At 36.1% G+C, this 26,962-nt stretch overlaps 2 protein-coding genes across 6 annotated transcripts in view; both read left to right on the top strand.

Annotated features, from left to right (window-relative positions):
- The window catches only part of IRAG1 (inositol 1,4,5-triphosphate receptor associated 1), a 116,660-nt gene extending 104,421 nt beyond the window's left edge, over positions 1-12,239 (top strand). For all 5 annotated transcript variants that reach the window (XM_074884754.1, XM_074884755.1, XM_074884753.1 and 2 more), the window contains 6 exons: positions 443-492; positions 2,401-2,508; positions 3,669-3,736; positions 6,371-6,493; positions 7,409-7,540; positions 8,847-12,239. In XM_074884754.1, coding sequence (XP_074740855.1) covers positions 443-492; positions 2,401-2,508; positions 3,669-3,736; positions 6,371-6,493; positions 7,409-7,540; positions 8,847-9,087 — 722 coding nt within the window. In that variant the 3' untranslated portion in view covers positions 9,088-12,239. The remainder of the gene's footprint in view (positions 1-442; positions 493-2,400; positions 2,509-3,668; positions 3,737-6,370; positions 6,494-7,408; positions 7,541-8,846) is intronic.
- Positions 12,240-15,259: 3,020 nt separating this feature from the next.
- On the top strand, positions 15,260-25,441 carry LYVE1 (lymphatic vessel endothelial hyaluronan receptor 1). The gene is made up of 6 exons (XM_074884573.1): positions 15,260-15,461; positions 20,051-20,210; positions 20,317-20,456; positions 22,977-23,276; positions 24,068-24,146; positions 24,878-25,441. The coding sequence occupies exons 1-6, from the start codon at positions 15,380-15,382 to the stop codon at positions 25,062-25,064; spliced, it is 948 nt and encodes a 315-aa protein (XP_074740674.1). The 5' UTR covers positions 15,260-15,379; the 3' UTR covers positions 25,065-25,441.
- Positions 25,442-26,962: the final 1,521 nt, after the last annotated feature.

Genomic DNA, 26,962 nt, shown 5'->3' with positions numbered 1-26,962 from the left:
ACTTACCAAATTCTGATGAGATCCAGTGACATTTTCATTGGCCTCTTGCACATACACATTGTTTGCACAGTTTTAATGCAAATGCCTTTTCAGTGACAGATGATGGCAAAGTTTCATTATTAAAAATATTGTTTCTTTTTGCAACCTTTTCTTTCCTAGTTTGCTGGAAACTGAAATACAAGTATTTTCTTTTGCAAAAACTTGTATATAGATTGCCTGGTCTCAGTAATGATAGCAATGCTTCAATTTCTTGCAATTATTTCAAATTTCTTCTGCGGGTGTAATTGAGACCAGAACTGTATGACAGATGAATATGCAGTCGCTACAGACCTTGTATAAATATACTATATCTGAGTTTGAAATACAAGCAAGGGCTCTATTAATATCATTTATCAATATTCATATAGTCTAAGACTGTTCTTTATGTACTGTTTTTATGCAGAAGATGGAGTACCTCGTTCATCTAGATCCATGTCTCTTACTGTTGGAAAGGTATTTCTACAATCTAAAGAAAATTAAGTGAACATTTTTATGTAGCGAAATTTTTGTCTACATACACTCACTTTATAGGCTGTGTTCAAAACGTAGTGCTGGTACATTCTAAATATTATTCATGTAATTCAGTGCAAGTGCTTTTTAATTTTGGATACATGATTAAGTATGACTGTGCAATAATGATAATGCTTGGTATGAAGCTATAAATAGTAAAGGGACCTATTTATTTAAGAGTAATTGTGTTCCAGGCCACATACCTGTGCTCCAGAGAATGGCTTAGGTCCTGTGCTTTATTCTAGTTTCTTAGTGAGGAAGCTGAACATTGGATCAAAACGTACTATATGATTTGGGATTCCATGATCATACCATTATCATGTTCAGAGTACCTGAGATGTAAACAGTTATTTTTAAGTGAGACTCATCTTTCAGTTAGCATCAAAGATTTTGTTTGGTTTGACAAAGCATTCAGAGTGAGAGACTATCTCAGATTGTTTTGGCTTGACCAATTAATAACTTTTACATGGCCAGCATTCCATTTCTGTAAAGCTTCTAAGTGTTGGAGATCAAGTTTATTACAAAACTTCCTAAAACAACTGGTGATTTGAGAGGGCCAAGTCTCAATGTGACCAGTGTGAAATTTGGTGGTCAGAGGCATTATATTCATTCTACTATTTCTTTTCATATTTTTATTTGCTTGGGCTGTAGTTCCTTAGGTTTACTTTCTTCCTGACACCTCTGAGTGCTGCACAAGAAAGAACACAGAGCATGCTGAGGGCAAGACTGGATTTCAGAATGAGAACTGGATAAGTTGAAACAGAGGTCCCAAAAAAAGATTAAATTTAAGAAGGACAAGTACAAGTCCAAATAATAAAGAGGGGAGAAAAAAACCAAAACACTGGAATGCACTAACATGGCTGCAGACTCTCCACTATAGTTTTTCAGGAGCATGTTAGATAAAGCTCTGTCATTAATGAATAGGTATAGTTGGTTTTGCCTAGAACCAGGATCATGGAGTAGTAGGTGACTCCTCCTATATATTTACTAAATCTGTGTTTAACTCCTTTGCTGTAAACTTATCTAGAACAGAATCTTAGAAGTGTTTGGATGTGCATTAAGATGATGCTGTTAGATGCTATAGGTGCTTGGATTTCGTACTCAGTTGGAAACATAGATTTTAGTAGGTGTGCATCATAGGATGAAGCATTTGGCTCCTTACCTAATGACAGCAAAAACTTATATAATCTGTACTTGAGCTAGAATATATTGTGTACAGCTGGCATGTTTTTATCTTATAAAGAATTTCCATGGTCTTTGGGAAATGTAAGCAATGTCTCATGATGCTAGATATCTAATAACTCAAGGGTGGGGGAGAAGGCTCTGTTCTTTTCTGGAGGGAAGGGATGTTATTGTTTCTGTAAATTATAATTTGTAGGTTTAGAAATAATATATCATAGTGGGTACAGTATATCATAATGGGTACATAGCAAGAGAAGAGTTTCATTTGTCACTTCATTATTTTCTGGTGATTGTGACACTGGCACTTTGCCCAGTATCATTATACATCTAATTTAACCAAAAATAATAGCTTCTGATAAGAACTGACAATATCAACTCAGAACATAACTGTTGTGTGACTTACACCATTGGGCTTTCATTGTGGAGGGAAAAAGAGTAGCATCCCTATACAGCACCTCATTTCACACGAAGCACTTACCATACCAGACAGTACTAGAGGAAATTTAGGGGAAAACCACAGCCCTAACAGCCATTTATCTTAATTTTGCTTCCAACTCCCCTTTCTCCCAAGGGACATTAACCTACATCTTTGCCACACCTATTAATTTGGAGAATTGTTCCTCAGTCTATCATGTTGTGTGATAGAAAAAAAAATGTTGTTTCTCACAGAATATGCCTCGGAGGAGAGTCAGTGTTGCTGTTGTTCCTAAATTTAACTCCTTAAACATTCCTGGTCAGTCACCAGCCGCTTCACCTATACCTTCAATGCCATCCCTGGTAAGTAAAACCCACGTTTTAAAGATACTGCTTTTTGTCTAAACCACTTTTGCATAGGGCCAGGCCATAGTTACTAAAAAATGTAAGCCCTTTCATTGGTTTAACTTGTTTTGACTATCCTAGTGAAGGGGATGGAAGGGGATGGACAAAGGTAATTCCTGTTGTGTAAGGGACGTAGGCCTGCAGAGTCTGCCTCCATAAATGATCACTGTGGACACAGAGCTGGATAGGGCTAACTGGTGATTCAGAGGCATTAGACATTCATTGAGGCAATTTGCCTTTTAATCTGTAGTAACAGACAGGAAAGAAGTAGTAAAAATAGTTCTCCACTGTAGAGAGAAATTTTAACTAGAAACCCTAGAAGATGATTGTGCTGCTTCTCTTCATTGCCAAAAAGTCCACTAAACAGAAAAACATAATTAATGTACAGCAATGCATGCGGTACAAATTCAGAGGTTCTGTGATGATCTGGGATTAGTGGAGCTATCAGCCTCTGCCTTCACTTTTTGTTTATAAAATTTTAATAAATCAAATGAGAATCTAATCAGAACCTAATAAATCTATGTAAGTGCTTTGGAGGAAAATTGCAAGGCATGCCAGCTGTTCAGAGGTGAGCTATGATGGCACATAACCTAAAAATGATGCAGCTTCCTGTTAAAAATTTAGCACTATTTAAATGAGGGGTTTTGCTGAGAAGCTAAATCCATTATAGTTTTGAGAAAACAATCTGTGTACAATTTAGTTACTCTGTATTCAGAGTCAATTGTTTCAGGAACCAAGTGTGTTTGTTTACCATGATTTATTATGATTTTTTTGGTTTAAAATTTTCCATTGAAAATTCAGCTAACAAATTAACGTTCCTAGGATTATATGGAGAGAAGCAGTGCAGTCATTTTACTGTTCAGTGATCAATATATGAAGAAGAAAGACTTGGAAAAAATAAGCAGGGTAGAAGGGAATGGCACAGAAAATTCTTCTTAGTGTACAAGTCCATTGTTCTCTGTGATTAGTGGGAGTAATTTGGAAGCCCCATATTAAAGACACCTTGCTCATGGGTGTGTGAAGAAAATCTAAGCAGCACATTGACTTTGTCATTTTACTGAAAACTCATTTGAAATTAATTTATGGATGTAACTTTTATTGCTGTTTTTCACTTACAGTCTGAATCACCTAGTAACGGAAGGAGCAATCTAACATCTACTCCTGTTCTGCCAGCACTTTTAGAAAAGTGAGTTTTCTCTAGGTCATCTCATTACCTATTAAATCCTAGTCTGAAATGAGAATTATATAATTTCTGTCTTTCCTAACAGAAGTTATACCAAGGTATAAGGTATTGAAATCAGTGACACAATATTGGCTTAGGCTGATTCATGATCTGGTAACTGTATTTTACTATGTCTTTTTACTTTCCAATTTTGCTTGCTTATTTTACTTTTCAACATGTGGCCAGCTGGTAAGAATCATATTTTGAAATACTGTGATATCCAGTGTCATGTAGGTTTTAAAATTTATATGAATAAACATAAGTATACAAAATTCAAAAGTATAATTTACCATAATATTAGATTAAAAAAATTTTGCAGAAGTCAAAACAATGATTAAATTGAGTAGTGATTCTTTTTTAGTATAAAATGAATTGAACATTCAGCTGACTTAAAGCATTAGGTTTGAGTTTTTAGTTTTAACAACCTGAGACTTTAGTTATAACAGCCAGAGAAGTCTGAATTTTAAAATGAAAAAATAGACATATGAAAGACAAGATTTTTTTTAGCCTAGTAACAAGCAAGTACCTCAGTATCTGTATTTTTCTAGTACCTATAAATTGCAAAAATATTTTTCATTAAAACATTTGCCCTTTTGACTCTATATTACTTACTATTAGTCTAGATGTCCTGGCTGGATTAAGGTGTGTTGTTGTTACCCATTTTCCGTAATATTCCATGAGTCATTCCATGGTTTTAAGTAGTACTACTTTCAGAGCAAAATAATAAATACAGGAACAAGGAAAGCAAAGAATTGCTCTGCTGGAAAGCATGTGCATCTACACATTTCTAGAAAGAACTTTTAAGTTCTTCCAGTTGAAATTCGTGTAGATGTAATTTAATTTTATACAAGTTATTGAAATGTAAAGTCCCTGCACCAATAGAGTACAAAGGTGAGCAATATGAAAACGTGTGAGACTGGAATGAGAATAGAAGACATACTCAAACTGTTCTACAAGGTCTTTGTAAACAGTTACCATTATGCATACAGGTACTGTTGCATTTGCAAATCCGTGTGTGTATATAATTTATTCATATGTATAATCAGCCTAGAAAGCAAAGCACCAAATTGTCATGCACTTTTCCAAATACTTATCTCTGTCAGGAAACGTTGCACATTCTAAGGAAGTTGCTTGCTGATGTTTCAGAAGTAAAGCTTACTAAAACATCACATTGTTTTTTGTTATTGTTACTACTAATACTACTTTGGTCATTTAGACTGTTTACAATATCACAATAAAATATCTTCAATACTAATTTAAATTAAAGTTTGTTAGGATGCTTTAAACATGCAAATTAAAAGCTTTAAAATATGCAGATGTTGCATCAGTGCAGCATATTGAATTTCACATATTTTAGATTAGTGCTAGGGCAGGACAAAATTTATCTTTGTTTTATCTCTGTGCTTTACTAAGAATGAAAATATGCAACAATTTGGAAAACAAAAATGGTGAACTATGGCACTAGTTGTTACAATTCAACAGAACTCTGCAAGATTTAGACCATCTTTTGAAACCATACAGAAAAACAAAACAAAACAAAACAAACCCTTATCAATATTTCTTACTGGCTCTTAAGAAAACAAACCATTTTATCAAATAACAGAAGTAGAACTTGAAATTCAAGTTTGAGCATAAGTATGTATGCATGGGCCAGCTGCTATATTAGTGTGAAATTGCATAGTTCAGCAGTTTTGTATATTTAAGCATTCAAGCTTATACTCATGATTTGTTTAAAGTCCAAGTGAAAATAATGTCTACTGTTAATATGACTTCTTGGGAGAAAACCGGTTGCCCAGAGATGGTGTCAATAAGGGTGAAGTACTCTGCCATTGGTTTAGTGCCAGAAAAATAAGGCCTACAAAAAGGGTTAGATTCTAGAAGTTGAAATGGGATCCACTGTTGATCTTATTAAACCTTGACTTTGATAGATTTGCTAATTCATGTCTGACTCACTTAAACTCTTTGTCCCAGACTTAAATAAAAAAGGACAGGTGAGCACTGCAGAAATATACAATGGCTTATCTTTATGCTAAATGCATAGGCTAAATGCTCAAAGCTTTTACTTAAGAAAAGTTTTAGTGACAAAAGCTATTTATGTGTTTGTATTTTTTTAAACTGTGCATCAGTTCAGCATACAAAGGCAGCAGAGGGGAGTACTAAAAGGCAAATAAGAAAAATGTTTTCTAAAATTATTATTTGGTATTACTTCTGTTATTTTCCGCTGATGAGGCAGGCTACAATATCTAAGATGATTTTTAGAACGTTGAGGAAAATGTTTTCAAGAATAGCAAATAAATGCCATGAATAAGCCAGGAAACAAATTCTCTTTTCTTTTCTTTTTTAAAGAAGAAACAAAATGCAAGCTTTAATACCTTAGAAACATACTAATTACTGTTCTTAAATTACAACATTTTGAAACTAAAACTTTGCTTAGTGTTTAACTTTTTTTATTTTGAAAGACATATCATTTCTTTGACATACATTAACAAAGAAAAATCAGGAATCACAACATTATGTGTGATTGTTCTTGTTCAGTAGTATACTCCAAATACAGTACATTTCAGTGGTGTTATTTTCTGTTTGTTTCTTTTGTCTCAGCAGTGGAAAGACTAATGGAGAGCCTGACTGTGAAACCTCTACTTCTGTGCTGACACAGAGTGGGTTGGAAGAGATCAGCCCTGAAACTAAAGCCAAGATAGAAGAGGAAGCATATAACAAAGGGTGGGAATATTTTATGTGAACTAAATCTGTTAATATGTGCTGCCAGATGAGGACATACGTTTTTATAATGTAATTTTAAATGCGAAGTGAGTGACATAATGGATATGAGCTCCTAGAAGATGGTTGTAATTGAAGCAATATGGGAAACAATGTGAGTGAGCTTCACTCCTTGTATTTACATTGTAGCTGTTGGCTTTCATCCTTTATTAATGTTAGCCAGACCATGGGAGAGCGGTTATATCAGAGATTCTGAGCTGGGTGGGTGTTCTTACGTCAATAGTGTTCAGAGCTTCATGACAGGATAATCCAAAACAACTTTATAGAATATTTATTCTGAAAGGCATACATAAAAATGAGTAAAGAGTAAGTATCAACTCTTGGAGTAAACTCATGTTGTTTGTGTCACAAAGTGCTTTACGTAGCATATTTTGGGGCCATTAACAGCTTTGGGATCTGTTTCTGAACGTCAAGCAAAGAACCTTGTACTATGTGAAGAGTGAGACAAAAATTTTGATCCTCTCCTGCAGAATCCAACATGCTATCTATCTTTAGCATCGATTTGCATTTATTCTCCAGGAAAAAAAATCCAGAGGGTGTTCAAAATGATTGAAAAATAATAGAGAAATATTTACCAATTCATTTACAATAGAAAAAAGTTGTACTTTCCTGAGGACTATAACCTCTTTTTCACGATGATAAGTTTGGTAACAGAGCTAATATAATCCTCTATTAAGGAAGGGTGGCTGGCTGTGTGCCATACTTATGGTCTTTAGCTAATTTTAACTCTTGTCCAAGTGCTGCAACACTGCTACTTGTGTTTTATTGCATGTAACAATACATAAAGCTCATTTTTCATTACATAAGAACAGGTTTATACAATGTGCTAGACTAAGAAAAATGTTTTGTGTGTTAAAGCTATCAGGAAGGCTTAAAGAAAACCAAAGAACTTCAGGAACTGAAGGAAGAAGATGAAGAGACACCAAAAGAAAGTCATGATGAACATGAAGAAAGTGAAAATGAAGATGAAATAAAAAACCTGAAAAGCAGGTAAGACAGTGGTATAATATGTCCATACAAGAGGAGCCACTTTTTTCTATTTGTGGTACCCAACCAAGTGTTTTATACTATTATCTTGACATGTTTTCTTCCAGTCTAGGGAAGCGTATTTGAAATAACATTATTTTTACAGAAAGGCGTATTTTGCAAGAACATAGTTGCAAAATGCAAAAATATTTCTTTTTATTTCAACTAAAATTGTATGTTGACATCAAGATGCTTCATCTTTATAGGGTTTGGGTTTGATTTGAGGTAAAAAAATATTCTACAAAAGTTCTTTAGATGCCAGAATGCATCTCTCAGTAGACATACATTGGCTCATGAAAGTTGTAATTCAGGAATCTGATGCCCATATTTGTGCCATATGTCATTCCCAAATGGTCTTCACAGGTGAGTCTTCCAGTACATCTACAAGGTGAATGCGATTAAGACAAGCTCCACAGCTATGCTGGACTTGCTCTGACTTGGAAAGGCAGGTGCTTGCTCCCTCTGGAAGCTGTGTAGATGCAGCAGAACAGCACTGTGCTGGAGTTCCTGCCTTTCAGCAGTGACATGTTTATTGCATTCACCTGTACCCAGTGCTCTTTGTCTATACTGGGGACTTTTGAATCATCTGCTTATTGTCTTACCTGAAGCATTTGATGCCAAACTGGAAAACTTTTCTGAAATTTTCAACTTTTCTTAGAGTTAATTATTGAGTCTCCTCAGTGGTTCCACCACCCAATTCAATATACCTGCAATTTCCTACATTTTAAAAGCAAAGAGACTTTTGCACTAGAGAGGAATTGAATGCTGGCCAAAGCAAGTAATACGTTCAATCCCAATCTAAGGTAGGGATCCTTACCTGATCTGGGAGAATTAATTTCCATTACATAACCATTCTGGTTATAAACCTCTGTTAATTTGAGATTTCAGGCATGTTCAGAAGGGCAGCCATCTCGCTAGTCACAAAGCTCTTGGGAAGAAATGTTTACAAAGTTCTAATGTTTAGTTTAGTTGAGCAAAATATGAACAGTGCCGAATTTGACATCATATCAAGCTCTGAGATTTGCCAGTTGGCAAGAGGGAGAAATAGAAGTCAAGTTTTACGGTCTTCAGCCATCTTACGAATATTACCCATATCTGAGCGTACAGCTCTTCTTAAAAGAACTTAACAGTCTGATTCTTCTTTGACAGGGTATTTGTAGTTGGAAGAAAGATGGTGCACCATACATCTGTGAAACTTCTCAAATTGAAAAGCTTAAGATAATGAATTTGCATATGGTTAATATATAACAGTTTTCTTTTAATTTTACAGCAGACTTGAAGTCATCATTAATTATTTACATATACTGTACCCCAAACTGTGTAAACACTGGAATGTGGTATGGCTTGTAGTGGCTGCGATAATCATTTTTGCTGTGGTGTTGGGAATCTACCATTCATACAACTCCTGTGATGAAAAATCAGAGGGACCTGAAGGGAAGGCCAGCTGTTCTGCTGCCCATCAATATTCCTGGTGGAACTCAGGATTTCAACATGAGCAACGCACTGAATAATAAAGGAGCAACCATGTATTTATGGTACCTGAGCAAGTACACCTATTAGAACACAGTTGTTAAAGGTAGTGCTTAGTCATCCTTATGGTTGTTAAATGTGATCTGTTAGACAAGTGAGTTACTCCACACCATCAGATTTGGGGATACCTTGTGAACATACCTTGCCAAAATGACAATCTGATAACTAATCCTGTCTGTCCTCTCATTGTAAATGACTGATACAAATAAAGTAATACTGAATCATAATAAGGTTGTGGTAGTAATCAGCAACCAGCAAGACATTTAAAAGAATGATTTGCCTAGGACATTGACATCTCTGCTATTATTTTGAAGAAAATTGTAAAACCTGCATTTGCAGTTAGTGCTTTACTTTGCATTTCCTGAATTTACTGGTGATTGTTGAAGTACTAATGGCATTTAAGTCCTTTGGGTTTTAAGAGTCTAATTAATTTCCTTATTCCTGATTATTGGGTAGAAAGAGAAGCTCTTCTATGGAAGGTTAGAATTATATTATCAGACCAAATGCCTTGCTGATAAATTAATTTTATAAGAGGAATTATCTGCATGATTATTTATATGGAATACTAAGTACATGCATAAATGTGTTTTATAATTTACTTTAAGAATGGGACCACCACTGTTTTTAAAATGGGATACACACCAAAACCTAAAATGACGTCTAGGTGGCACAGTCAATAAATCTAGGAACTTCCAATATATCAAAGGGACATGCTTTACAACAAATTTGTGTATGCCACTCAGAGTCACTCCTGGTTACAGCAAAAAGTAGTTGCTGTCTGGCAGATTAGATGCGTTGCCCAAGCCCAAACTACAGCAGTCTTGGATGTGGGAAGCAACCTTCAATTCTTTCTTTAAAAAAAAAAAAGAGGAAAAAAAGGCTTCAAACCTGTGTGTACAGGTGATCACACTAAGTGGACTCTGCCCTAGTGCTAATACTGGAAATAGATATTCTTTGGGATCTGCACTAGGAACACAGTTCTGTGTACAGTCAAAACCCTACGAGTGCCTAGATGAATCAGGTCATGAAAGCAAGTGAGGACTTGGAAGAGGTCACTGCATGTTTTTAGTAGTTCATTTTCAGAATCTGATGCCAAGTATGTAACTGTTCTGATGTGCTTTCAAAGCTAACCTACCAGGTCATGATAGATGAATCTCTTGCCCAGATTTTTTTAACACTTCTGCCTACTTAGGAGTTGTGAGTTCTTACACAAGAATGCAAAAGCCTGAAATTTTTAGACAAGCAGTTTCAAAATGGTGAAGCCATTATCTGTAAAAAACCACACCACCTAGGGCTGGGACCAAAATGTATGTCACTTAAGGTATACCGTATCTACCTGCTGAACATCGCTTCTGATGGAAAGTGAACTATGTTTGTCTTTCTGTAGTTATACGCTTGAATCTAACCATGATACCAAAATCAGTGTGACACTTGATTGCACTTGTGTTTTGCATTCTTCTGGCATTTTCTGACTGATTAGCAGGTCTGTTTACCAACCGAAGGACAAGTATGTTATGAAGTACTGTAATTTCAGTTCAGATGCGGTTAGTATCATCTTGTTTACTTTTGGTGTAAACACTGAACCTCAAGCTGACTATCAAAGAAAACAGGTTTCTAACTCAGCCAGAAATTTAATTCACGTATCTGGCACTAGTAACAAATATCCTGCTGGTGAATTTTGTTTGTTACATCTTTAGCCACATGTTTCTTAAGAGACATTTATATGGAGAAAGAAAAGAATAAATAAATAAATAAATAAGCAGACCACCACAAGTTATTTTTTTTGATGGGGGGAAGTCTAGAAGCAGTTGGGAGGTTTGTTTTTTATTTTAAAGTATATATTGTTGAGGAATAGTGTGCTTAAGGAAGTTCAAAAAGGATAATGGGAAAGCGTCATTTGGTCTAAAATTGTAATTGGTAAAGAATAAGACAGAAGGTTTCTTGCAAATTACTTTATCTGTTTGGTTCAGTTAGAATATCTGACTATGAAGAACTACTGTGACATTTCACATACTTTTTCAGTATTTGAAGAAACTTGTCAGTTGCTCTTTGAATACATCTTTATTAAAATCGTCTTCTTTAACTTAATATTCTTTACAAATAGCATTGATAATAAGGCAATAAAAATTGAAGGTAAATAGTTCCTAAGGTTCAGAATCCTCTATGCCAAAAATTATGGCCACATATTTGATTATATGATTGTGGAAATATTGGACTGCACTGAGGAAAAATTATTAACAATATCTATAATCAAATTAATTTGCTCTTGTTTACATCTGCACTGACGTGGGTCCAACACCTTATTTTAAGTACACATAGAAAGTTATTGATATCAGTAGGACTCTTGAACTGCTTAATGTTAAGCATGTGCTAAGTGGTCAGTGGGTGAACGAGGTCTCCATCCTCTCTTGAAATTGAGCACACTGGCTTTTTGTGGACTTAGTGCACAAAGGCAGATTTCCATAACTAGTTGTACTGATTTGAACTGAACTACTTGTGTGTCTAAGGCAAGCATAATTTAGCCACAAAGTTATTAATTGTTGTGGGGAATGGACTGAAAGAGGCAAGAGATTATAATGAGGATGAAAAGATGAAGATAAAGTTTATTTTTTAAAAAATGGTTGTTCTTTTTATAACTACTTTGAGCAAACTGTTCACTAAAAGTAATGAACCACAATGACTAACAGCACATTAAATATTTTTGCTTATATTTTTCAGTTAGTTAATGAAGACACCTTTTTCTAATAGGAAACTAGATTGAGCTCAAAGACTATTCTAAATGTAATTTTATCTGTTCAATATTAGTTTGCTTTATCTGGAAAAAAACCCCAACCTCTTCTGTGTTCAAAGATCACATCAGATAACAAGAAATAGATCTATTATTTATGCTACTAACACTGAAATAGTTTTCTTGAGGTGCAATATTTATTTTTCTGCTTTAACAAGACACGTTTATTGTTTTTCCTGCACAGCACAGATGTTTCTAGTAAAAGGAATTTTAAAAGGGCACTATTTTTGTGTATCATATTTAAATTTGTAATATTGTAAGATTTTGCACAAGTGTGCTGGTATTGTACTGTATAGTATCACATACTTGAGTTTTGAAATAAAAATATGGTTTCAAAGTCCTCAATGCTGCTACCTTAAAGGTTTGTTTTTTACATGCGCTCTGTCTGCCTGTTAATGGCTATGTTCTTATGAAATACATACTGCCTTGTCTGTACTGCCTAATGGAGTGCTGTGTTACACATACCAAAGATCTTGTTCTTAGTCTTTCAGTGCTTCAGGAAAATGATGTAGAAGAAGCAAGCAAACTCCTGTTTCAATAGAGAAAGTGTTTGTAAGCAGGGTCATCCCTGTCATACCCTAGAAATAAGATGAGAGCGGAAACTGAAATATCCTGGAGAGAGTTTAACTCCTGCTTCCGAGGGAGGCTGCCTGTCACTGAGGAGGTTGAACACAGAAAGCCCCAAGGGAAATCTGTAACCAAAGGTTAGGATTCTTTATTTGCTCTGTGTTCTTGTAGGCCTGGGAGGTCTGGGAAGCCTGGGCTTTGTGGAGAGCTGAACTGCCAGACCAGCGGGAAGGAGACACAGTGCTCAAGTTCCACAAAGAACAGAAATGTCGCTTCTGAATCTCTGATGGTCTGTGTCAGGGAGAAAAACTCTGGGACATTGACAACCTTGAAAGGAATGACTGTTACCAGGAAAAGACCCTGATATTTGTATTTTCCACGTAAACATTTTTTTTTTAACTTGTTTCCTCTCCTGTTGTTCAGGCATCAAGATTCATTTAGAAATGATTGTAGAGAACAGTTAAGTCTGTTCTACCATATCAAAAGTTTAGGAATCCTCATCAGCATTTTAAACGTACTGGCATGAGATGCTGGAAGTTTTCCTTATAGGTTACTATAAGTATTTAGGTCAAATGCTAATTAAACATTCAGTATAAGGCTGCTTTTTTTTTTACCATGCAAGTTAAGATGAAGACCCACAAACAGGTTAAAGACCTTTTATACTGTTACAGTCCAGGTAAGTGATCTTCCACACAGTTTTGGAACAGCTCAAATATAAAAAGGAAGAAACTGACAAAAAAAAAAAAAAAAGGTTATTTCAGTCTCGCTTCATCATTCTAAAATTCTTTTCTCCCTCTCCTAATCTGTAGTTTACTCTTACAAAACCATGTAAAGGAGGGGTTTTTTTTGTTTGATGTTTATCTCACTTTTCCAGTGAAAAATTCTACTAAACATCAATAGCACAGACAGTTTGACTAAAGCAACTTTGCCACAGTGAGGATAATAGGCACAAAGTGTTAAAACTTGGAAGGACAATTAGTGTGCAATTTTAAAATGTCAGAAACCCATGTCAGAAACTGATTAGTTTTCATTATAGCAGTTCAAGGTAAGCATGGAGATGGTAAGATTTTGTTTAATGTTCTCAGTGTTTTACAGGCACAGTCTACTAGTCCATGAGAGCTACGGAGTAACTATCAGTTTCTGCTCCTAGGTTGTAAATGCAAGTGAATCCAGTTAGAACTTTCTTCAGTGAGAGTGAGTCTGATTGCAGTGTTTCAGATTGCTGTCACTTTGTAGAGGCAGGTAAGTACAACACAGTAAAGGAGTGACTAGAAATTGGAGCAAGAAATTTGTATTAAGATCTCAAAGAGCTTTACTAACATTCAGTACCAAACCACAGCCCAAACACAACCCAATTTTCCTTTATTGCTAATGGAGACGTCATTTCATTAACCCACAGCATGCTCCACTTGGCCATATAGATGCCTGTCTATGTTATAGTATACCCATAACCATGTTGTATGCTGCTGTAAGAGATTGGGCCTGTGCCCAGATAAAAGTTAATACTATCTTAATATATTAAGCAGGAACGTTCTACAATGTAAACCACAGTTTAAAGAGGTAGCTACTGTTACACTTGTGTTTACAGGACCTTGAAAACAGCCTGGGGATGTAGGACATCTGAAAGTTTACTGAATCACAAACGGAACATGATGTAACAAAATCATCCTCTTGCAAAAAAAGGCTCATACCATTCTGAACTGTATAAGCAGGTAAAGGAATTTAATAATCAGTACTTGGCATTGGCAAGGCCTCAGCTAGAGAGAAAGAGTGAGCAAGCTGGGGTTTCTTAGCTGAAAGAGAAGTGGGAGCAGAGGCATAACTTTAAATAGATAAGACTGTTGCAAAAAGTAAGGCAATAAATTATTTTCCATGTCCATTTCCAACAGGAAAAGAAGTGATAGGTTTACACCATGGTATGGGTAAGTCAGTTTAGACTAGAGAATACCTTTTAACAGTAAAGGACAGTGAAGCACTGGAATAGAGCATTTGAGGAAATGTTAAGAATTTGTCCCTGGAAGTCTTTAAGAACAGGTTAGAGAAACATCTGTCAGGAATAACATAAATACAGCTGATCCTACTGACAGTAAAGGGAACTAGCTGACCTCTTGAATACTATTCCTGCTCTATGTTTGTTGGAATCTCTGAAAAAAAATCGTTTCTTTGGTAAGACTTCCTGAAGGTTTTCTAAGTTACAGCCGTGAGGATCATCTGTGTTTTGAATCAGTCTATTGGAGTCACTGTTTGTTGGAACTTTGCAGAAGGCAGCAGTGAAGGGACTAGATCCCACCCCTGTCCCTACAGTCTCACAAGGAACCCCATTTACAGCAGCATATCTCCAAAGCTGTTCAAAACTAGGCATCGTATTATTGCTGTGTTATGGTACCTATTTTTGCATTGGAACTCTAAGGCAAAGGAAGGTAAAAGTACTACAACAAGACCAATAGGATAGTGGGGAATGGATGCCCTTCCAATTCCAAAAGAAAAATCCAGCCTGGCATGCTCAGAATTTATTTACCAGATGAATAGACAGCATGAGTAATGAGCTGTTAATTACTAAAACAGGAAAAAACAATAAGAAAAACTTATTTCGAAGTGTTTACAGACTTAGCAGTCTAACAGTCTTATCTCCCTTCCTCAGCTGTGTTTTCTGAGTCAGCATTAGTTAAATTTTCCAGCAAGCCCTACATGAAAGAAAGTGTAAAGGGTGGTTACGGATTTCCAGTCAGTGACCTCACCTTTGAGTGGGACAGTCAACACATTTGCTCTGACATTCTTTCTATGAAGTAGTGCAGTGACAGCTGAAGTTGCTTTCAAGAAGTCATCTCAAAGGTGGTCTGACAGTATCCAGTACCTTAACTTTTCTCAGCACAGGAGACACATTACCTTGAATTTCTTAATTTTCCAAGTTGGTGACAATGGCAACTTATTTTGAAGTTACATCAGCAGTGTTTTTCATCTGGGTTATGACATTCATGGCTCAAAATTACTTTATAACAGGTATGTAAAGTTCCACTTCTTAAAGTATCCTAGTTAAACAGTAAAGTACTTGAAAAAAGTAGCTAGATTTTCAAACTAAAATGGGGGGAGTGTGTGTAAATGTGTTTCTGGCATAGGAAACCACAGGGGTTTCAGAATACAGTGCAATGAAAACTACTCTAGGATATAGGGGAACTTTCATTGTTAGTCTAATTTAGTTACTGTCTGAATGCTGTAGCATTATTATCTAAGTGCTACAGAACTGTTTGTTTTAAAGATTTGGTATTACATTTAGGATTAAGTTCAGATCTATTGAAATGTGATTTGACTTTGTATTATTTAAAATACCACAGCAAACAGTTTTGTACAATCCTCAGAGAGCAAAACATGCATGAAACCAGTTCTGTGTGTCTGTACTAAAATACTATCTTTAATGCAAAGTGTTTTGCTCTGATTTGGCAATATCCTAACACTGTCTGGATTTGCAACATTGAAGAAAATGTGTGGCAGGGATCTCCCAGTTCATCTTTAGGGCAGTCATGCCTGTATCCTGTTAATACAGTGCAAAAATTACTATTCTGTATAAACAATCTGTTTGAAAAAATGAATACAGGGAATTGCCAACATCAACTTTATCATATAGTTCTTAGATAACACTCCTCCCTCAAACGTTATTATATTAACCTGTTTTTTCAATCAGGGTCATATAATATCCCTTTCTTCTATATGTTAGTGAAATTTGAATGTCATCTTCAAATTCCATAACTGATGCAATGTATTCTAACTGCAGTAGCTACTAGGATATCTGCAGATACTCAATATACATCAGAAGTTTCCAGATGTTTCACTGTAATTTGCAAGAAGTAAATGCTTGTTCTACCTATGTAAAAGAACATACACTATTGCTGCAGACAGTTGATTTTCTTATCTACTGAAAGGCTTCTGAAGGAAACTGAGCAAATCAGATGCTCAACTCAAGTCCTATTGAAATTCCACAGGATTGGAGTACCTAACAACAGTAGTCTCCTCCAGCAATCCCAACCATTGAATAATTTTCACTGGGGAAATGGAGAGCTTGAGTCTTAAGACTATTGCTTCCAGCTGTTAGGACCCCCTTTAGTTCTTCTCCAAGCCTCCCTCAGGGGTACCTACTCATGCACTCTCTGCTCAATTGGTCCAAGAGCTCCAGTTAAGCTCAGGACTGATCTCCAGCTGTGTCTTCAAGCTGTGTTGTAGCATGCCCTGTCCCCTCCTGTACTGACTAACTGACTGGGCTTCATGGAAGGACTCTGGACTTGGGTTGTAGGTAGCCTTGTCTCCAGGATGGACTTCAGGCATGTGTTATAGGTAGCACCATCTTCTGCTGTTCCCAGATGGACTTTCTGGATGAACCCTGCATCTGACTCATTGTCTTGCTCTCTCTGGGGCTGCCAGTGAAACCTGCCACTGCCACCACTGTGGTCCTGTTGAGGTGCTGTGGGGACTCTGCCCTGGTCAGTGAGGGCAGTGTCCTGCCTGTGCTGTGGTCACCCTCAGCTCCTGGCTCCTCTTTCCTTGTGGAACAGCCTCATTCTTGCTGCTTCCTGACATCAGTGGCCAAAGGAAACTCTCTCTAATAAATCAGAGTAAAGGCTTGACACAAGGCAAAGAGATAGAAACAACAGCTTCCCCAAAAAAGCAGGAGGAGAACTCATGCACGATGAAGCCGATACCCATAGCTTACAAAAACTGAACAATTTTCGTCTTGTCCTATGACAACTTTGTCTTGTTGGGAGATTCTTCTGTCTAGGTCTTCCCACCTTTCTCAGTAAAATAGATTTTTCACACAAGACCCAAATACTGAGGAGAATGTCCCATTATTAGCAGGTTAACTGAATAAAGCAAAGCATAAAGTACAGCTATGTGCAGCTTGTGGACCAAAAAGGATAATATGCTTCTAAAGGATTAGTCTGTCTCCTGTACAAACTGAGTCGTCTTTAGAACAGAGTTCAGAGGTGATTGAAGAAGTGATGAGAAGACTTGAAGAGGCTACTCTCCTCTTTCTGGATTTCTTCCTCACACTGTGAAACCATCTGGAATTTAGATTGAAGCTGATTAAAAGGCTTAGCTAATTCTAAGGCACAAATTTGGTCCATGTCCTACAGTCACTTTTCTTGTCACTTAAGACTTAATTTTCTGGTACTGAATTTTTATATTATGCTATGTATCTATCATGAAATTCTCATGTAAAAATATTTGTCCTGTAACTGAATGACTAAAGACTGTAACAGTTTACAAGTATCTAGGCAACCTTCTAAGGTTTCAGGATATTCCATTCGGTCAGCTGCTCAGCTTTATCTGAAATTTGTAAAGTTGGTCATTGAGAAACTTTCATTCTCAACATTGCATTAAAAGTTGTATTAATTCAAACTAAAGATGGGAAAATAATTGATTAAGTAAGCAATGAGTGAAGTATGAGCAAAAAAAGTAGTAAGGGAAGAAAAGAATTAGACATAAACCATAGAGGAGGAGTGGACTTTTGAAAACTAAGAAAGAGGAATTGTGGGATGTGCCTCAGCAGCTGAGACAGGGAGTTATTCAGAAAACTAGAAACAATTCTCAAGAGGACTGGGAGAGTTGCCTGTTAGCAAAAGGGAGTCAAGAAAACTTAACACTGGAACACATAGAATAGAATAGAATAGAATAGAATAGAATAGAATAGAATAGAATAGAATAGAACTATTTCAGTTGGAAGGGACCTACAACGATCATCCCGTTCAACTTGACCAGTTCAGGGCTGACCAAAAGTTAAAGCATGTTGATAAGGACATTGTCCAAATGCCTCTTCAACACTGACAGGCCTGGGGCATTGACCACCTCTCTAGGAAGCCTGTTCCAGTGTTTGACCTCTCTGAGACAGAAGTACTTTGGCCAAATTCAAGACATACAAGAGGACATTCATGAAGACAGGCTGGCTGAAAGGATAAATTTGACAGTGTGAATCATCTTCACACAAGGACTACTTGGATAGACTTGAGGTCCTTGATACCTACACACACATCTTCACTGAGCAACAGGGCTTCTCTGCATCCTCATGCAATATGTCTGGGCTTGTCTTAAAGTCAGGGCTGGATGCAGCCATGATTTGGCTATGGGGACTGCTCAAGTGTTCAGTTGGCTCACCGTGTGCCTGGGTCTACACCATACCAGAGTGTGTTAATGGGAGATCACAGCCTCCATTGCTGCTGAGATAAGTCCCTTTAATTCAATGATTGCTCTACCAAACATTTAAGTCCAATTAAGCTAAATGTAAGGACAGCAGAGATGCATCTTTTACCAGAAGCCATTTCCAACCCCTCCACACCTAGCAGGAGCAGGAGTGAAAAGCCTGCCTTTCTTTCAGTGCTCCACACAAGCTTAGTCATCTTTTGATCCCCTCCTCACCATGGGAGTGGCTTGGTTGCTTGTTCTCTTTTCATTCATAAAATTCACTTTAACCTCTGTTGCTAAGAAGTCTTCTGATGGATCTACAGGCATCACTTCATCCTGTCTTGAGGATCTGTGGATTGCCTATATTCTGATGCATAGATTTTATGCAGTATTCATTCGTGTACATACCTGGTGAGCACACAGTGTGAAACCATATTGAGCAAGGAAGTAATACCTGTGACTTGGTTATATGAAATGTTTGCAATGAAATGTTGAAATGTTTCCTTTAATATGGCAATTACTCTATGTAACTCAAAAAGAAAAAAATCTTTTTTCCAGTATATGCTTCCAGTGAAATATGGAGGCAAAAGAGTAATATCCTTTCTCCTTGTCTGTGTCAAATCCTGAATTCTGCCCTATGTCCTTAACACAGGCTAAGAAAGTAGAGTGGGTGTAATCAGACCTAAACTATGCATTTCCTGGTGCAGGTGTCATGAATAGTGTGCCAGCTGTGGCTATCTAAAAAAGCTCCTCTGGAGGAGGAATGGGGAAAAGTGTCATAAATTCACCCAGCCTATCCCCTCTTTTCCTGCTGCCTGCCAAGCATTCAGTAAATGGAACACTTGACAGTGGCTGGGGGCAGAAGCACCATGCCAAGCTAGAAAAAAATGAAGTTTAGGAGGAATAAGGAACATAACGAATGATAAAATCTTTATAGGTGTATTTCCTTATTGGTGTATTAATTCAACGAAAAATTATGTATAATATCTTTGATAGAATTCATAGTGGTAGAAGTGGTGTACTGCCAGAATCAGTGCCTCAGTGCAACTGTTAGTTTTATCATTTTATTTTTTTTTAAAAAAAGAAAAACAACCTGTTTGATTACTCTTATCATTTTGCATGAAAAAAATATGACAGAGTGTCTTTAGTAAGAAACTGACTCCAGGTAATGACTCCAATGCCAACTGTATATGCATTTAGTCTAATAACAACCAAACCCCTTAAAATTCTAGACTATTGTGTTAAGAAAATATGCTCTATTTTTAAAGTATGTCATCTTTGCTAGAAATTAGTTTTCTACTATCCTCAAGCTAGAAACTTTTAACAATGTTCAATTCAGTTGAATGTGATCTTAAATTCTTCATGAGGAACAGATGTTAATATTCAAATACTAACCTTGAATATTTATATCTAAATTACAGGTTCCGTTCTTTCACCTTGCAGGATCACAGGTGTAGGAATTTATCTTGAGGAGAAAGTGAATTTCTCAGAAGCAAGTACTGTATGTAATCAACTGAATCTACAGTTGGCAAGTAAAGACCAAGTTGAAAAGGCCTTGAAACATGGCTTTGAAACATGCAGGTATATGACATCAGTTAGTGTCTCATTACCTTCAGTGAACGCCTTTACACACATCTGAGGCTGGTGATAAATCTCATATTAAAAGGGCTGATGCTTTTTATTGTAGCTATGGATGGGTGAAAGATGGATTGGTTGTCATTCCTCGGATAACATCCAACAAGAAATGTGGTAAGGGCAACATTGGACTAGTGCCATGGCGTGCTGAACCCTTCAAAACATTTCAGGTTTACTGCTTCAACTCCTCAGGTATGTAAGCATGACAACTACATTTTTTGTATTTTGGTTTGGTTTTTATTATTTTTTAATATCTGCATAAAAAAATCATGTGAGTTCTTATAGTTTATTACAGTCTTACAGTCTTAGATGTTGTCAGGCTATACTTAGCTCTGTAGGGGGAAAAAAGCTTCCAGTAAATACCAAAGGTCAATTCAGTTAACCCAAATTAATGATTTGGTGCTGCCATGAAAGCTCTTGAAGAAGAGTTGCTTTTACCATTCTGTAATGTTGACACAAGGCTCTTAATATGTTTTGATTATTTAGGCACATTAATTTGAAAGACAGTGAATTGAAACTTTAAGCAGGGTGTCTGTGTGTGGTGTGTGTTTTCTTGCAAAAAGACCAAGACTGGGGTATTTCAGGAAAAGTTGTATGTTTTTTGATAAAAGGAAATGTATCGATTAAAATATAAGCTAGAATAGCTGAAAGACCATAAAATTAACTAGATTCCAAATCTATTATCAGTATAATCAAACAGCTTCCTTTAATATGCATCATCCTATATGTGAAAAGACCTGCCCTTCTCCTCATTTTCTGTCTATTCCCAGATTGAAGATACAACAGTGGAACTTGGGCCTTGATATAAGTTAGATCTTCTTAAATCTAGATCTAAGATCAGTATTGTTCCTTAATGACTTCTGTGGTATTAACTGAAAATAAGTATTTAACTAGCGGCACTGTGTTCCTGCTAGTGTCCCATATCTATAGTTATTATGTAACAACTATCCCAATAATTAGACCATATACAACATCACTAAGTTATTTCTAATCAGTCCCTAGACCTCGACAATGAGTTTTAGATAACAAGAGCAAGAGATTAGGTACAAAATCCTGAAATTTTTCAGGAAAGATGTGTGAACAAGGGTTGGAAAGAGCAGGAGAAAGATGGATATGCAAGATAGGCCCATGTCAAGATATAAAGACCTCAGACCATGTCTGGTGACTGTGAGCATTGGAGCTTACAAAGAGACTGAGGATAAAACTGTTAGGAAGAAGGTCATCCTTTCACCGGTGGGCCTTTGTCCATGAGCCATTTTAGTGAGGGAGGGTAGATAATACAAGTCATCGGCTTACAAAGTATCTGACTGCTTATAAGGAAGCACTGCAGAGAGAAAGCACCATTAAAAATTGACTTAATACCCAAGCTGTGTAAAGTTAAAAATTACATGATTGGGCTAACTTAGTTTTTCTCTACAGTCCATAGCTTTATGGATGAATGCACAGATGAATTAGTACTGGGCAACACGCTCCAAAAGCAGCTGATGCTATTGGTACTGTTATTTCTTCTGTTTGTATGCAATATGGTGTTTCAGGGCATGAAACGTGTCATTCTGCATCAGAAATGTTGGGTAGGTTGGGTAATGCTAAGGAGGTAGCAAGTAATTCCAATGCTTTGCTTTGCTTTAATTCAAAAAAATTATACTGTTACAGCATGTGAAGAAAGTTAAGCTTCCTGAATAGTTAGAAAATACCTTAAAGTAATGTATATTTCATATTGGAATGATTCTGCATTTCTTTATCTTAATTGCCAAACTGTTGCCTGTTCTAGGCATTTCTTAGCCAAAATATTTGACAGAAGCTCATTCTGTCAATTCTCTTTGTGCCACAGAAATGCCAAAATCATTTGAAAACTGTAGTGGAAAAAGTAGAAAGCCCCCGCCATTTAGCTGTTTTATTCTGTGAATGTAACTGCGTCATCAGACTTCCCACGGGGATTCATTTGGAGAACAGTACATAGTCGTTTCCCTGTTATTTATGTTGTAATTTGCTTGTTACTTTGGTGAAATTTTTATAGCTTTACAGAATATAGAGCTTCACTAGAAAAGAAGAATTTTCACGTTTTCACATGAGCCTGGTTCAGAACTCAGCTTTTCCATATACATATAAAAGTCCACTTGCACCCACGTTTTTATATCGACAACATTCACATCATTTAAATGACTTCATAAGTTTGTTTCTTTCTAGCCCTCATTAGAATCATGTCACTTTTTTAGCTCTCACTGGTACCTGGTTTACCTGAAAGTTTTATGGTCTACTTTTATTTCCAGGAAGTCAAAGTACTATTCAAAGTATCAACAGTGCATCCATATGTTTTGAACATATACATAATATAATAGAAATAGTTTTTAATCTTGGATCTGCAGTTTAGTCTCCTCCTCTGCAGGAGGTCATATTATTGGTTTTTATATGCATTTTTATTATAAGTACTTTTCAGGAAGAATCTTGTCATTGGTATGCAATTATAAAATGAGCACCACACTTGCTCAAAAAGGTGTTTAACTATGTAAGTAATGATAAAAGGTGTATAATCTGGGTTGTAGCTACATGTTTGTAATGGGAATGCCTGATTTGGGTAAGGCTTTTGTGAATAAACGAAGAATAATTTCCAGAAGGGAATGACTGAGGAACAAATTCAATAAACATGTGTGTGCAGTAAGTACAAAACTAACATCCAACACAACTCTTACGTATTTCCTTTCCCTGCTGCAGATGTTCACATTAATTCATGTAAACCAGATCCAGCTACAACCATACTACCTTCACCAAGTGCACCAACAGACTTGACTGCATATTCAGGCTCTGTTTTGACTGAGAACATCACAGCGGTGTCCAATGTGACTGAGTCAGAAAAATCCCTCAAAAATATAAGGTTTCGTGTTATATGTATAACTGAAACTATATTACCAACAGAGGGGACTACTACAGAAACACCAGAGGAATACTCACTGATTGGCTCTCCTAACTACACTTCCCATACTGCCTTTAAGAATGATGCCATTGTCTTTGGAGGTAAAGACCATATATGGTAGCTATTTAATCAGAAGAGCTAGTTACGTAGGTGTTAGTGGTAAAACTCTTTACTGCTATTTTTGTTTGCTACTCCAGCATCCATGTTGATAGAGCTGAACCTGGAGGCAGCATAGGAGCATTACAGTTTTGCAAAAGCAAAGGTTATAAGGCAGAGGATTTTAAAATAATTTTTAAGTAGAAGTAAGATCTTATTTTATACTTTTTGATAATATTTTAATATGAAATGGTGGAAGTTACTTCTGGTTAATGTGATTTGGGGTAAATACATTTCTGAGAAAGTCTTAGCAAACACCATGTGCTCCAAGTAATGGAAAACTCAGCAGGCTCTTAAAAACAAAAGAAGCCAAGAAAGTTTTAAGGTGAATTGTTGTTCTCCAGATAAGGAGGTGTTCTTGAGATATGAGGTGTGAGTAAGTAATCCTAATATACAGCAACTGAGAAATAGACTAAATATGAGGAAAAGCTTTCTAACTGTAAAGATAGTTAAACACAAAAATATGTTCTCTAGGCAGGTTGTAAAAACCCTGCAATGAGCAGATTAGACAAACATCTGTCAGGGATTGACTTAATACCTGGTTTAGTCTCTTGAAAAAATGAGCAAGAGTAACTAATCTTCTGAGATTCCTAATACCTCTATTCTTGAGTTGATGTGTATGTACCTCTTACACTAGGCTGTTTTTAGAAAAACCTGGGTTTATGGTCATGAGCCTTTAGAGAGTTAGAATTAAGTACATAGAAAAACTGCATGCTTATCTCACTCTTATCTCTAGGTATCCCCACTGCACTTCTTGTGCTAGCAGTCATCTTCTTCATTATTTCAGTTGTTCTAGCAGTCTGCTATATCAAAAAGTAAGTTTTTTTCTTTTTTATTCTCTTGGACTGAGTTAACGCCTAGAGTAGAACCAATGAATTTTTTAAATATATGAAGAGCAGAGAAGTAATGATAATGACATAAGAGTGTAACACAAAGAACAAAATCTTAAGCCCTGTTGTTATGCAGGTAGAGTTTGTTGTTGCTCTTGCCATTCCCCACTTTAGAAAAGGAACCAAAGATTAATATTTTCGATTAGTCAGTCACGCCTAGCGTGAAACATTTCCAATGTGCCGAAATAGCAACACTGCAGTGTTTCTATGTAAGCCTGTTTATGAAGTTTTATTCTTGTTTCTTTCTGTCAGACTCAAGGGAAAAGTTTTTATTCTTGGACTATGGTTGTGTTCAAAATAAAATAATTGTTGAGCTCAATTGTCATGCGTAAAAGATCTTCAACACAGTGCATCACTGAATCATATCCAAAAGTTGTGTGCATTTCTCACATCCTAGCCCAGATAGCTTTATCGTTATGTACCACGAATCCTGAATATACGTTGTCTGTTTTTAAAAAAAATAGAAAAATATTTCTTTAAAAAGCACACTGTTTGAAAAAGCATAATGATCTAGCATGCCAGTACTCTCTGTGAGACTTTTGCTTGACTGTGGCAAAGAAAGTTAATTCTAGATATTTTTCACTTCAGTTCTTGAGTGATACTACCAAACTATGTCAGTGTTTCTGCTTTACTGTTTACTTTTTTTCTGTTTAAAGGTACAAGAAAACCTTCCCATTTGCAAACAAGAATCAGCAAAAAGAAATGGTTGAAACTACTGCTCTCAAAGAGGCTAAGTCAAATGACAAAACACCTGAGAAGGAAACAAAGAATAATGGGAAAAAGATAGAAGAGTCTAAAACCAAGCCTGAGACCACAGTAAAATGTCTAGAAGCAGAAGTTTAAGGGAAAGAATGTACACTTCTTGATAGAAATATGAAATGAAGCACACAGAACTTAGCAATGCTTTTAAACATGGGTGATTGTAAATACTCATGAATGAATATTTTCTCTGTCTTATCATATGAAAACTCATTTTTTTAATAATTACATCTTTAGCTATACATGCTCTTGCAGAAGAACATGATATTTACTTGAAATAAAAAAATCCATATTACAGCTCATTTTTCATCTTTAATAAATAATTAGGAATATGCTGTTAACAACATGCAGTGTGTTAACTAGTTGCATGGAAGTCAGATCAATATATAATGAAAAGGGGTTTTTTAATCTGGCTGGAGGATGTCTGCTAACTTAATGTCTAAAATAAAATAATGATACTGTAGCTCTTCCTCATGTAGATTAGCTTATTTCCATTAAGTAGTTGCATACTGTTTTTAAAAAGGCTGTTTACAAACAAAAGAAATTACTGTTTACAAGTGAGTAAAAAAATCAAAGGATCAACCCACTGTCATTCAAATACCCAAGGAAGGGTACAAAGACGCTGATGTTTATATATATATACACACCAATGAATAACTTTCTTAGAGATCTTAATCATATCATAATTTACTGGTTTATTTATTAAAAGCTGTATTGTTCTGCATCAGATATTTGATGGGGGAAAAAAAACCCACCTTGAACTGCATCACAACAGTTATATTTAAGATCTTTTGTGTATATTTAGGTGTGGCTTTCATAATAGAGACCTCGAGTGGTATGGGATGTTTACAGTGCTTCGTAAAAAATGAAGTATGGTAGATATGTTTGTCTGGACAATTTATTCTCATGAAAGCTGTCTCTCAGTAAAAAGCTCATATAATGATGTTATCATTAATGTTACAGAAGTAATTAGTTGTTATAAAAGAACATTACTAACAAATTATCAAATATTTTCTTGAATAAATCATTTGGATAACTTATTTTTACATGTGAAGGAGGTTATTATGGCAAAGAAGTTTCTTTTTAGATCAAACAGCTGAAAAAACATAGTCTTAAATAAAATAGCAATAGAACTGCTCACATATATTGTGTATTCTACAGTGTAGGGTACTTGGTTATGACCTTTCATGTTTTTGATTCACAGGAATTTAAAAATTGCCCAGTGGTTATATATTCCACTAGATAGTGAGTTATAGTGTATTGCTAATAGCATACTTAGAGATTTCCTGTGTTGTTTTTTGTTTTCTCTCTCTCTCTTTTTTTTGATAGCTCAGAAATATTTCATGGCTCCGAGTCTGGATACACAGTCTACCACTGCCATTAAAGCTATACTACTGCAGAAAGACTGTGATTGAGTACAGCTCTAAAAACCGCTAATTTCAGATGTCCATCAACAGAATTTCAGCAGAAAAATGTGCAACGGAGGAAAGCACTAGATACAGCCTTCCCACTCAGTTAAGTAATTCCTCTCCTTGCAAAATACTGCAGTAAAGCCATGTATCTCTCCTGGCAACCTGAATGAAAGCACTCTGTGCCATGGGAGCAGTGAGAGTAGACAGCAGAAATAAGGCCATCAGGAAGGGCCACAGCCAACACTTGTCATGACGGTGTCAGAATAGCAAAGGAGCTTAAGGACACAGGCAATACTAGTGGATTCCAGGTAATTTTGGACTTTTTTGTGATATTACAATTTCCCTTTCACCTCTCTTATCTGTGTTTTAGAGATTAGAAATTACCTGTTTCTGTATTTTTTTCCTTGCCACCAAGAGATATTTATCTATATCACTTCTCTTATTCTTCTACTAATATTACCTCCATTCCACAGGTATCAACTTCCTTTTCTCTCAGATTGTCTCATTCACACCTAAAGAAATTCAGAAAATTGTTCTCTAGTTCCACTCCAGCTGGAAGTTTGTTACTTC

The sequence above is a fragment of the Strix uralensis genome, chromosome 15 (genome assembly GCF_047716275.1).
Source record: "Strix uralensis isolate ZFMK-TIS-50842 chromosome 15, bStrUra1, whole genome shotgun sequence".
NCBI classification, from domain to species: domain Eukaryota; kingdom Metazoa; phylum Chordata; class Aves; order Strigiformes; family Strigidae; genus Strix; species Strix uralensis.
Note: the sequence above shows the minus strand (reverse complement) of the source record. Positions and strands in the feature narration are given on the sequence as shown.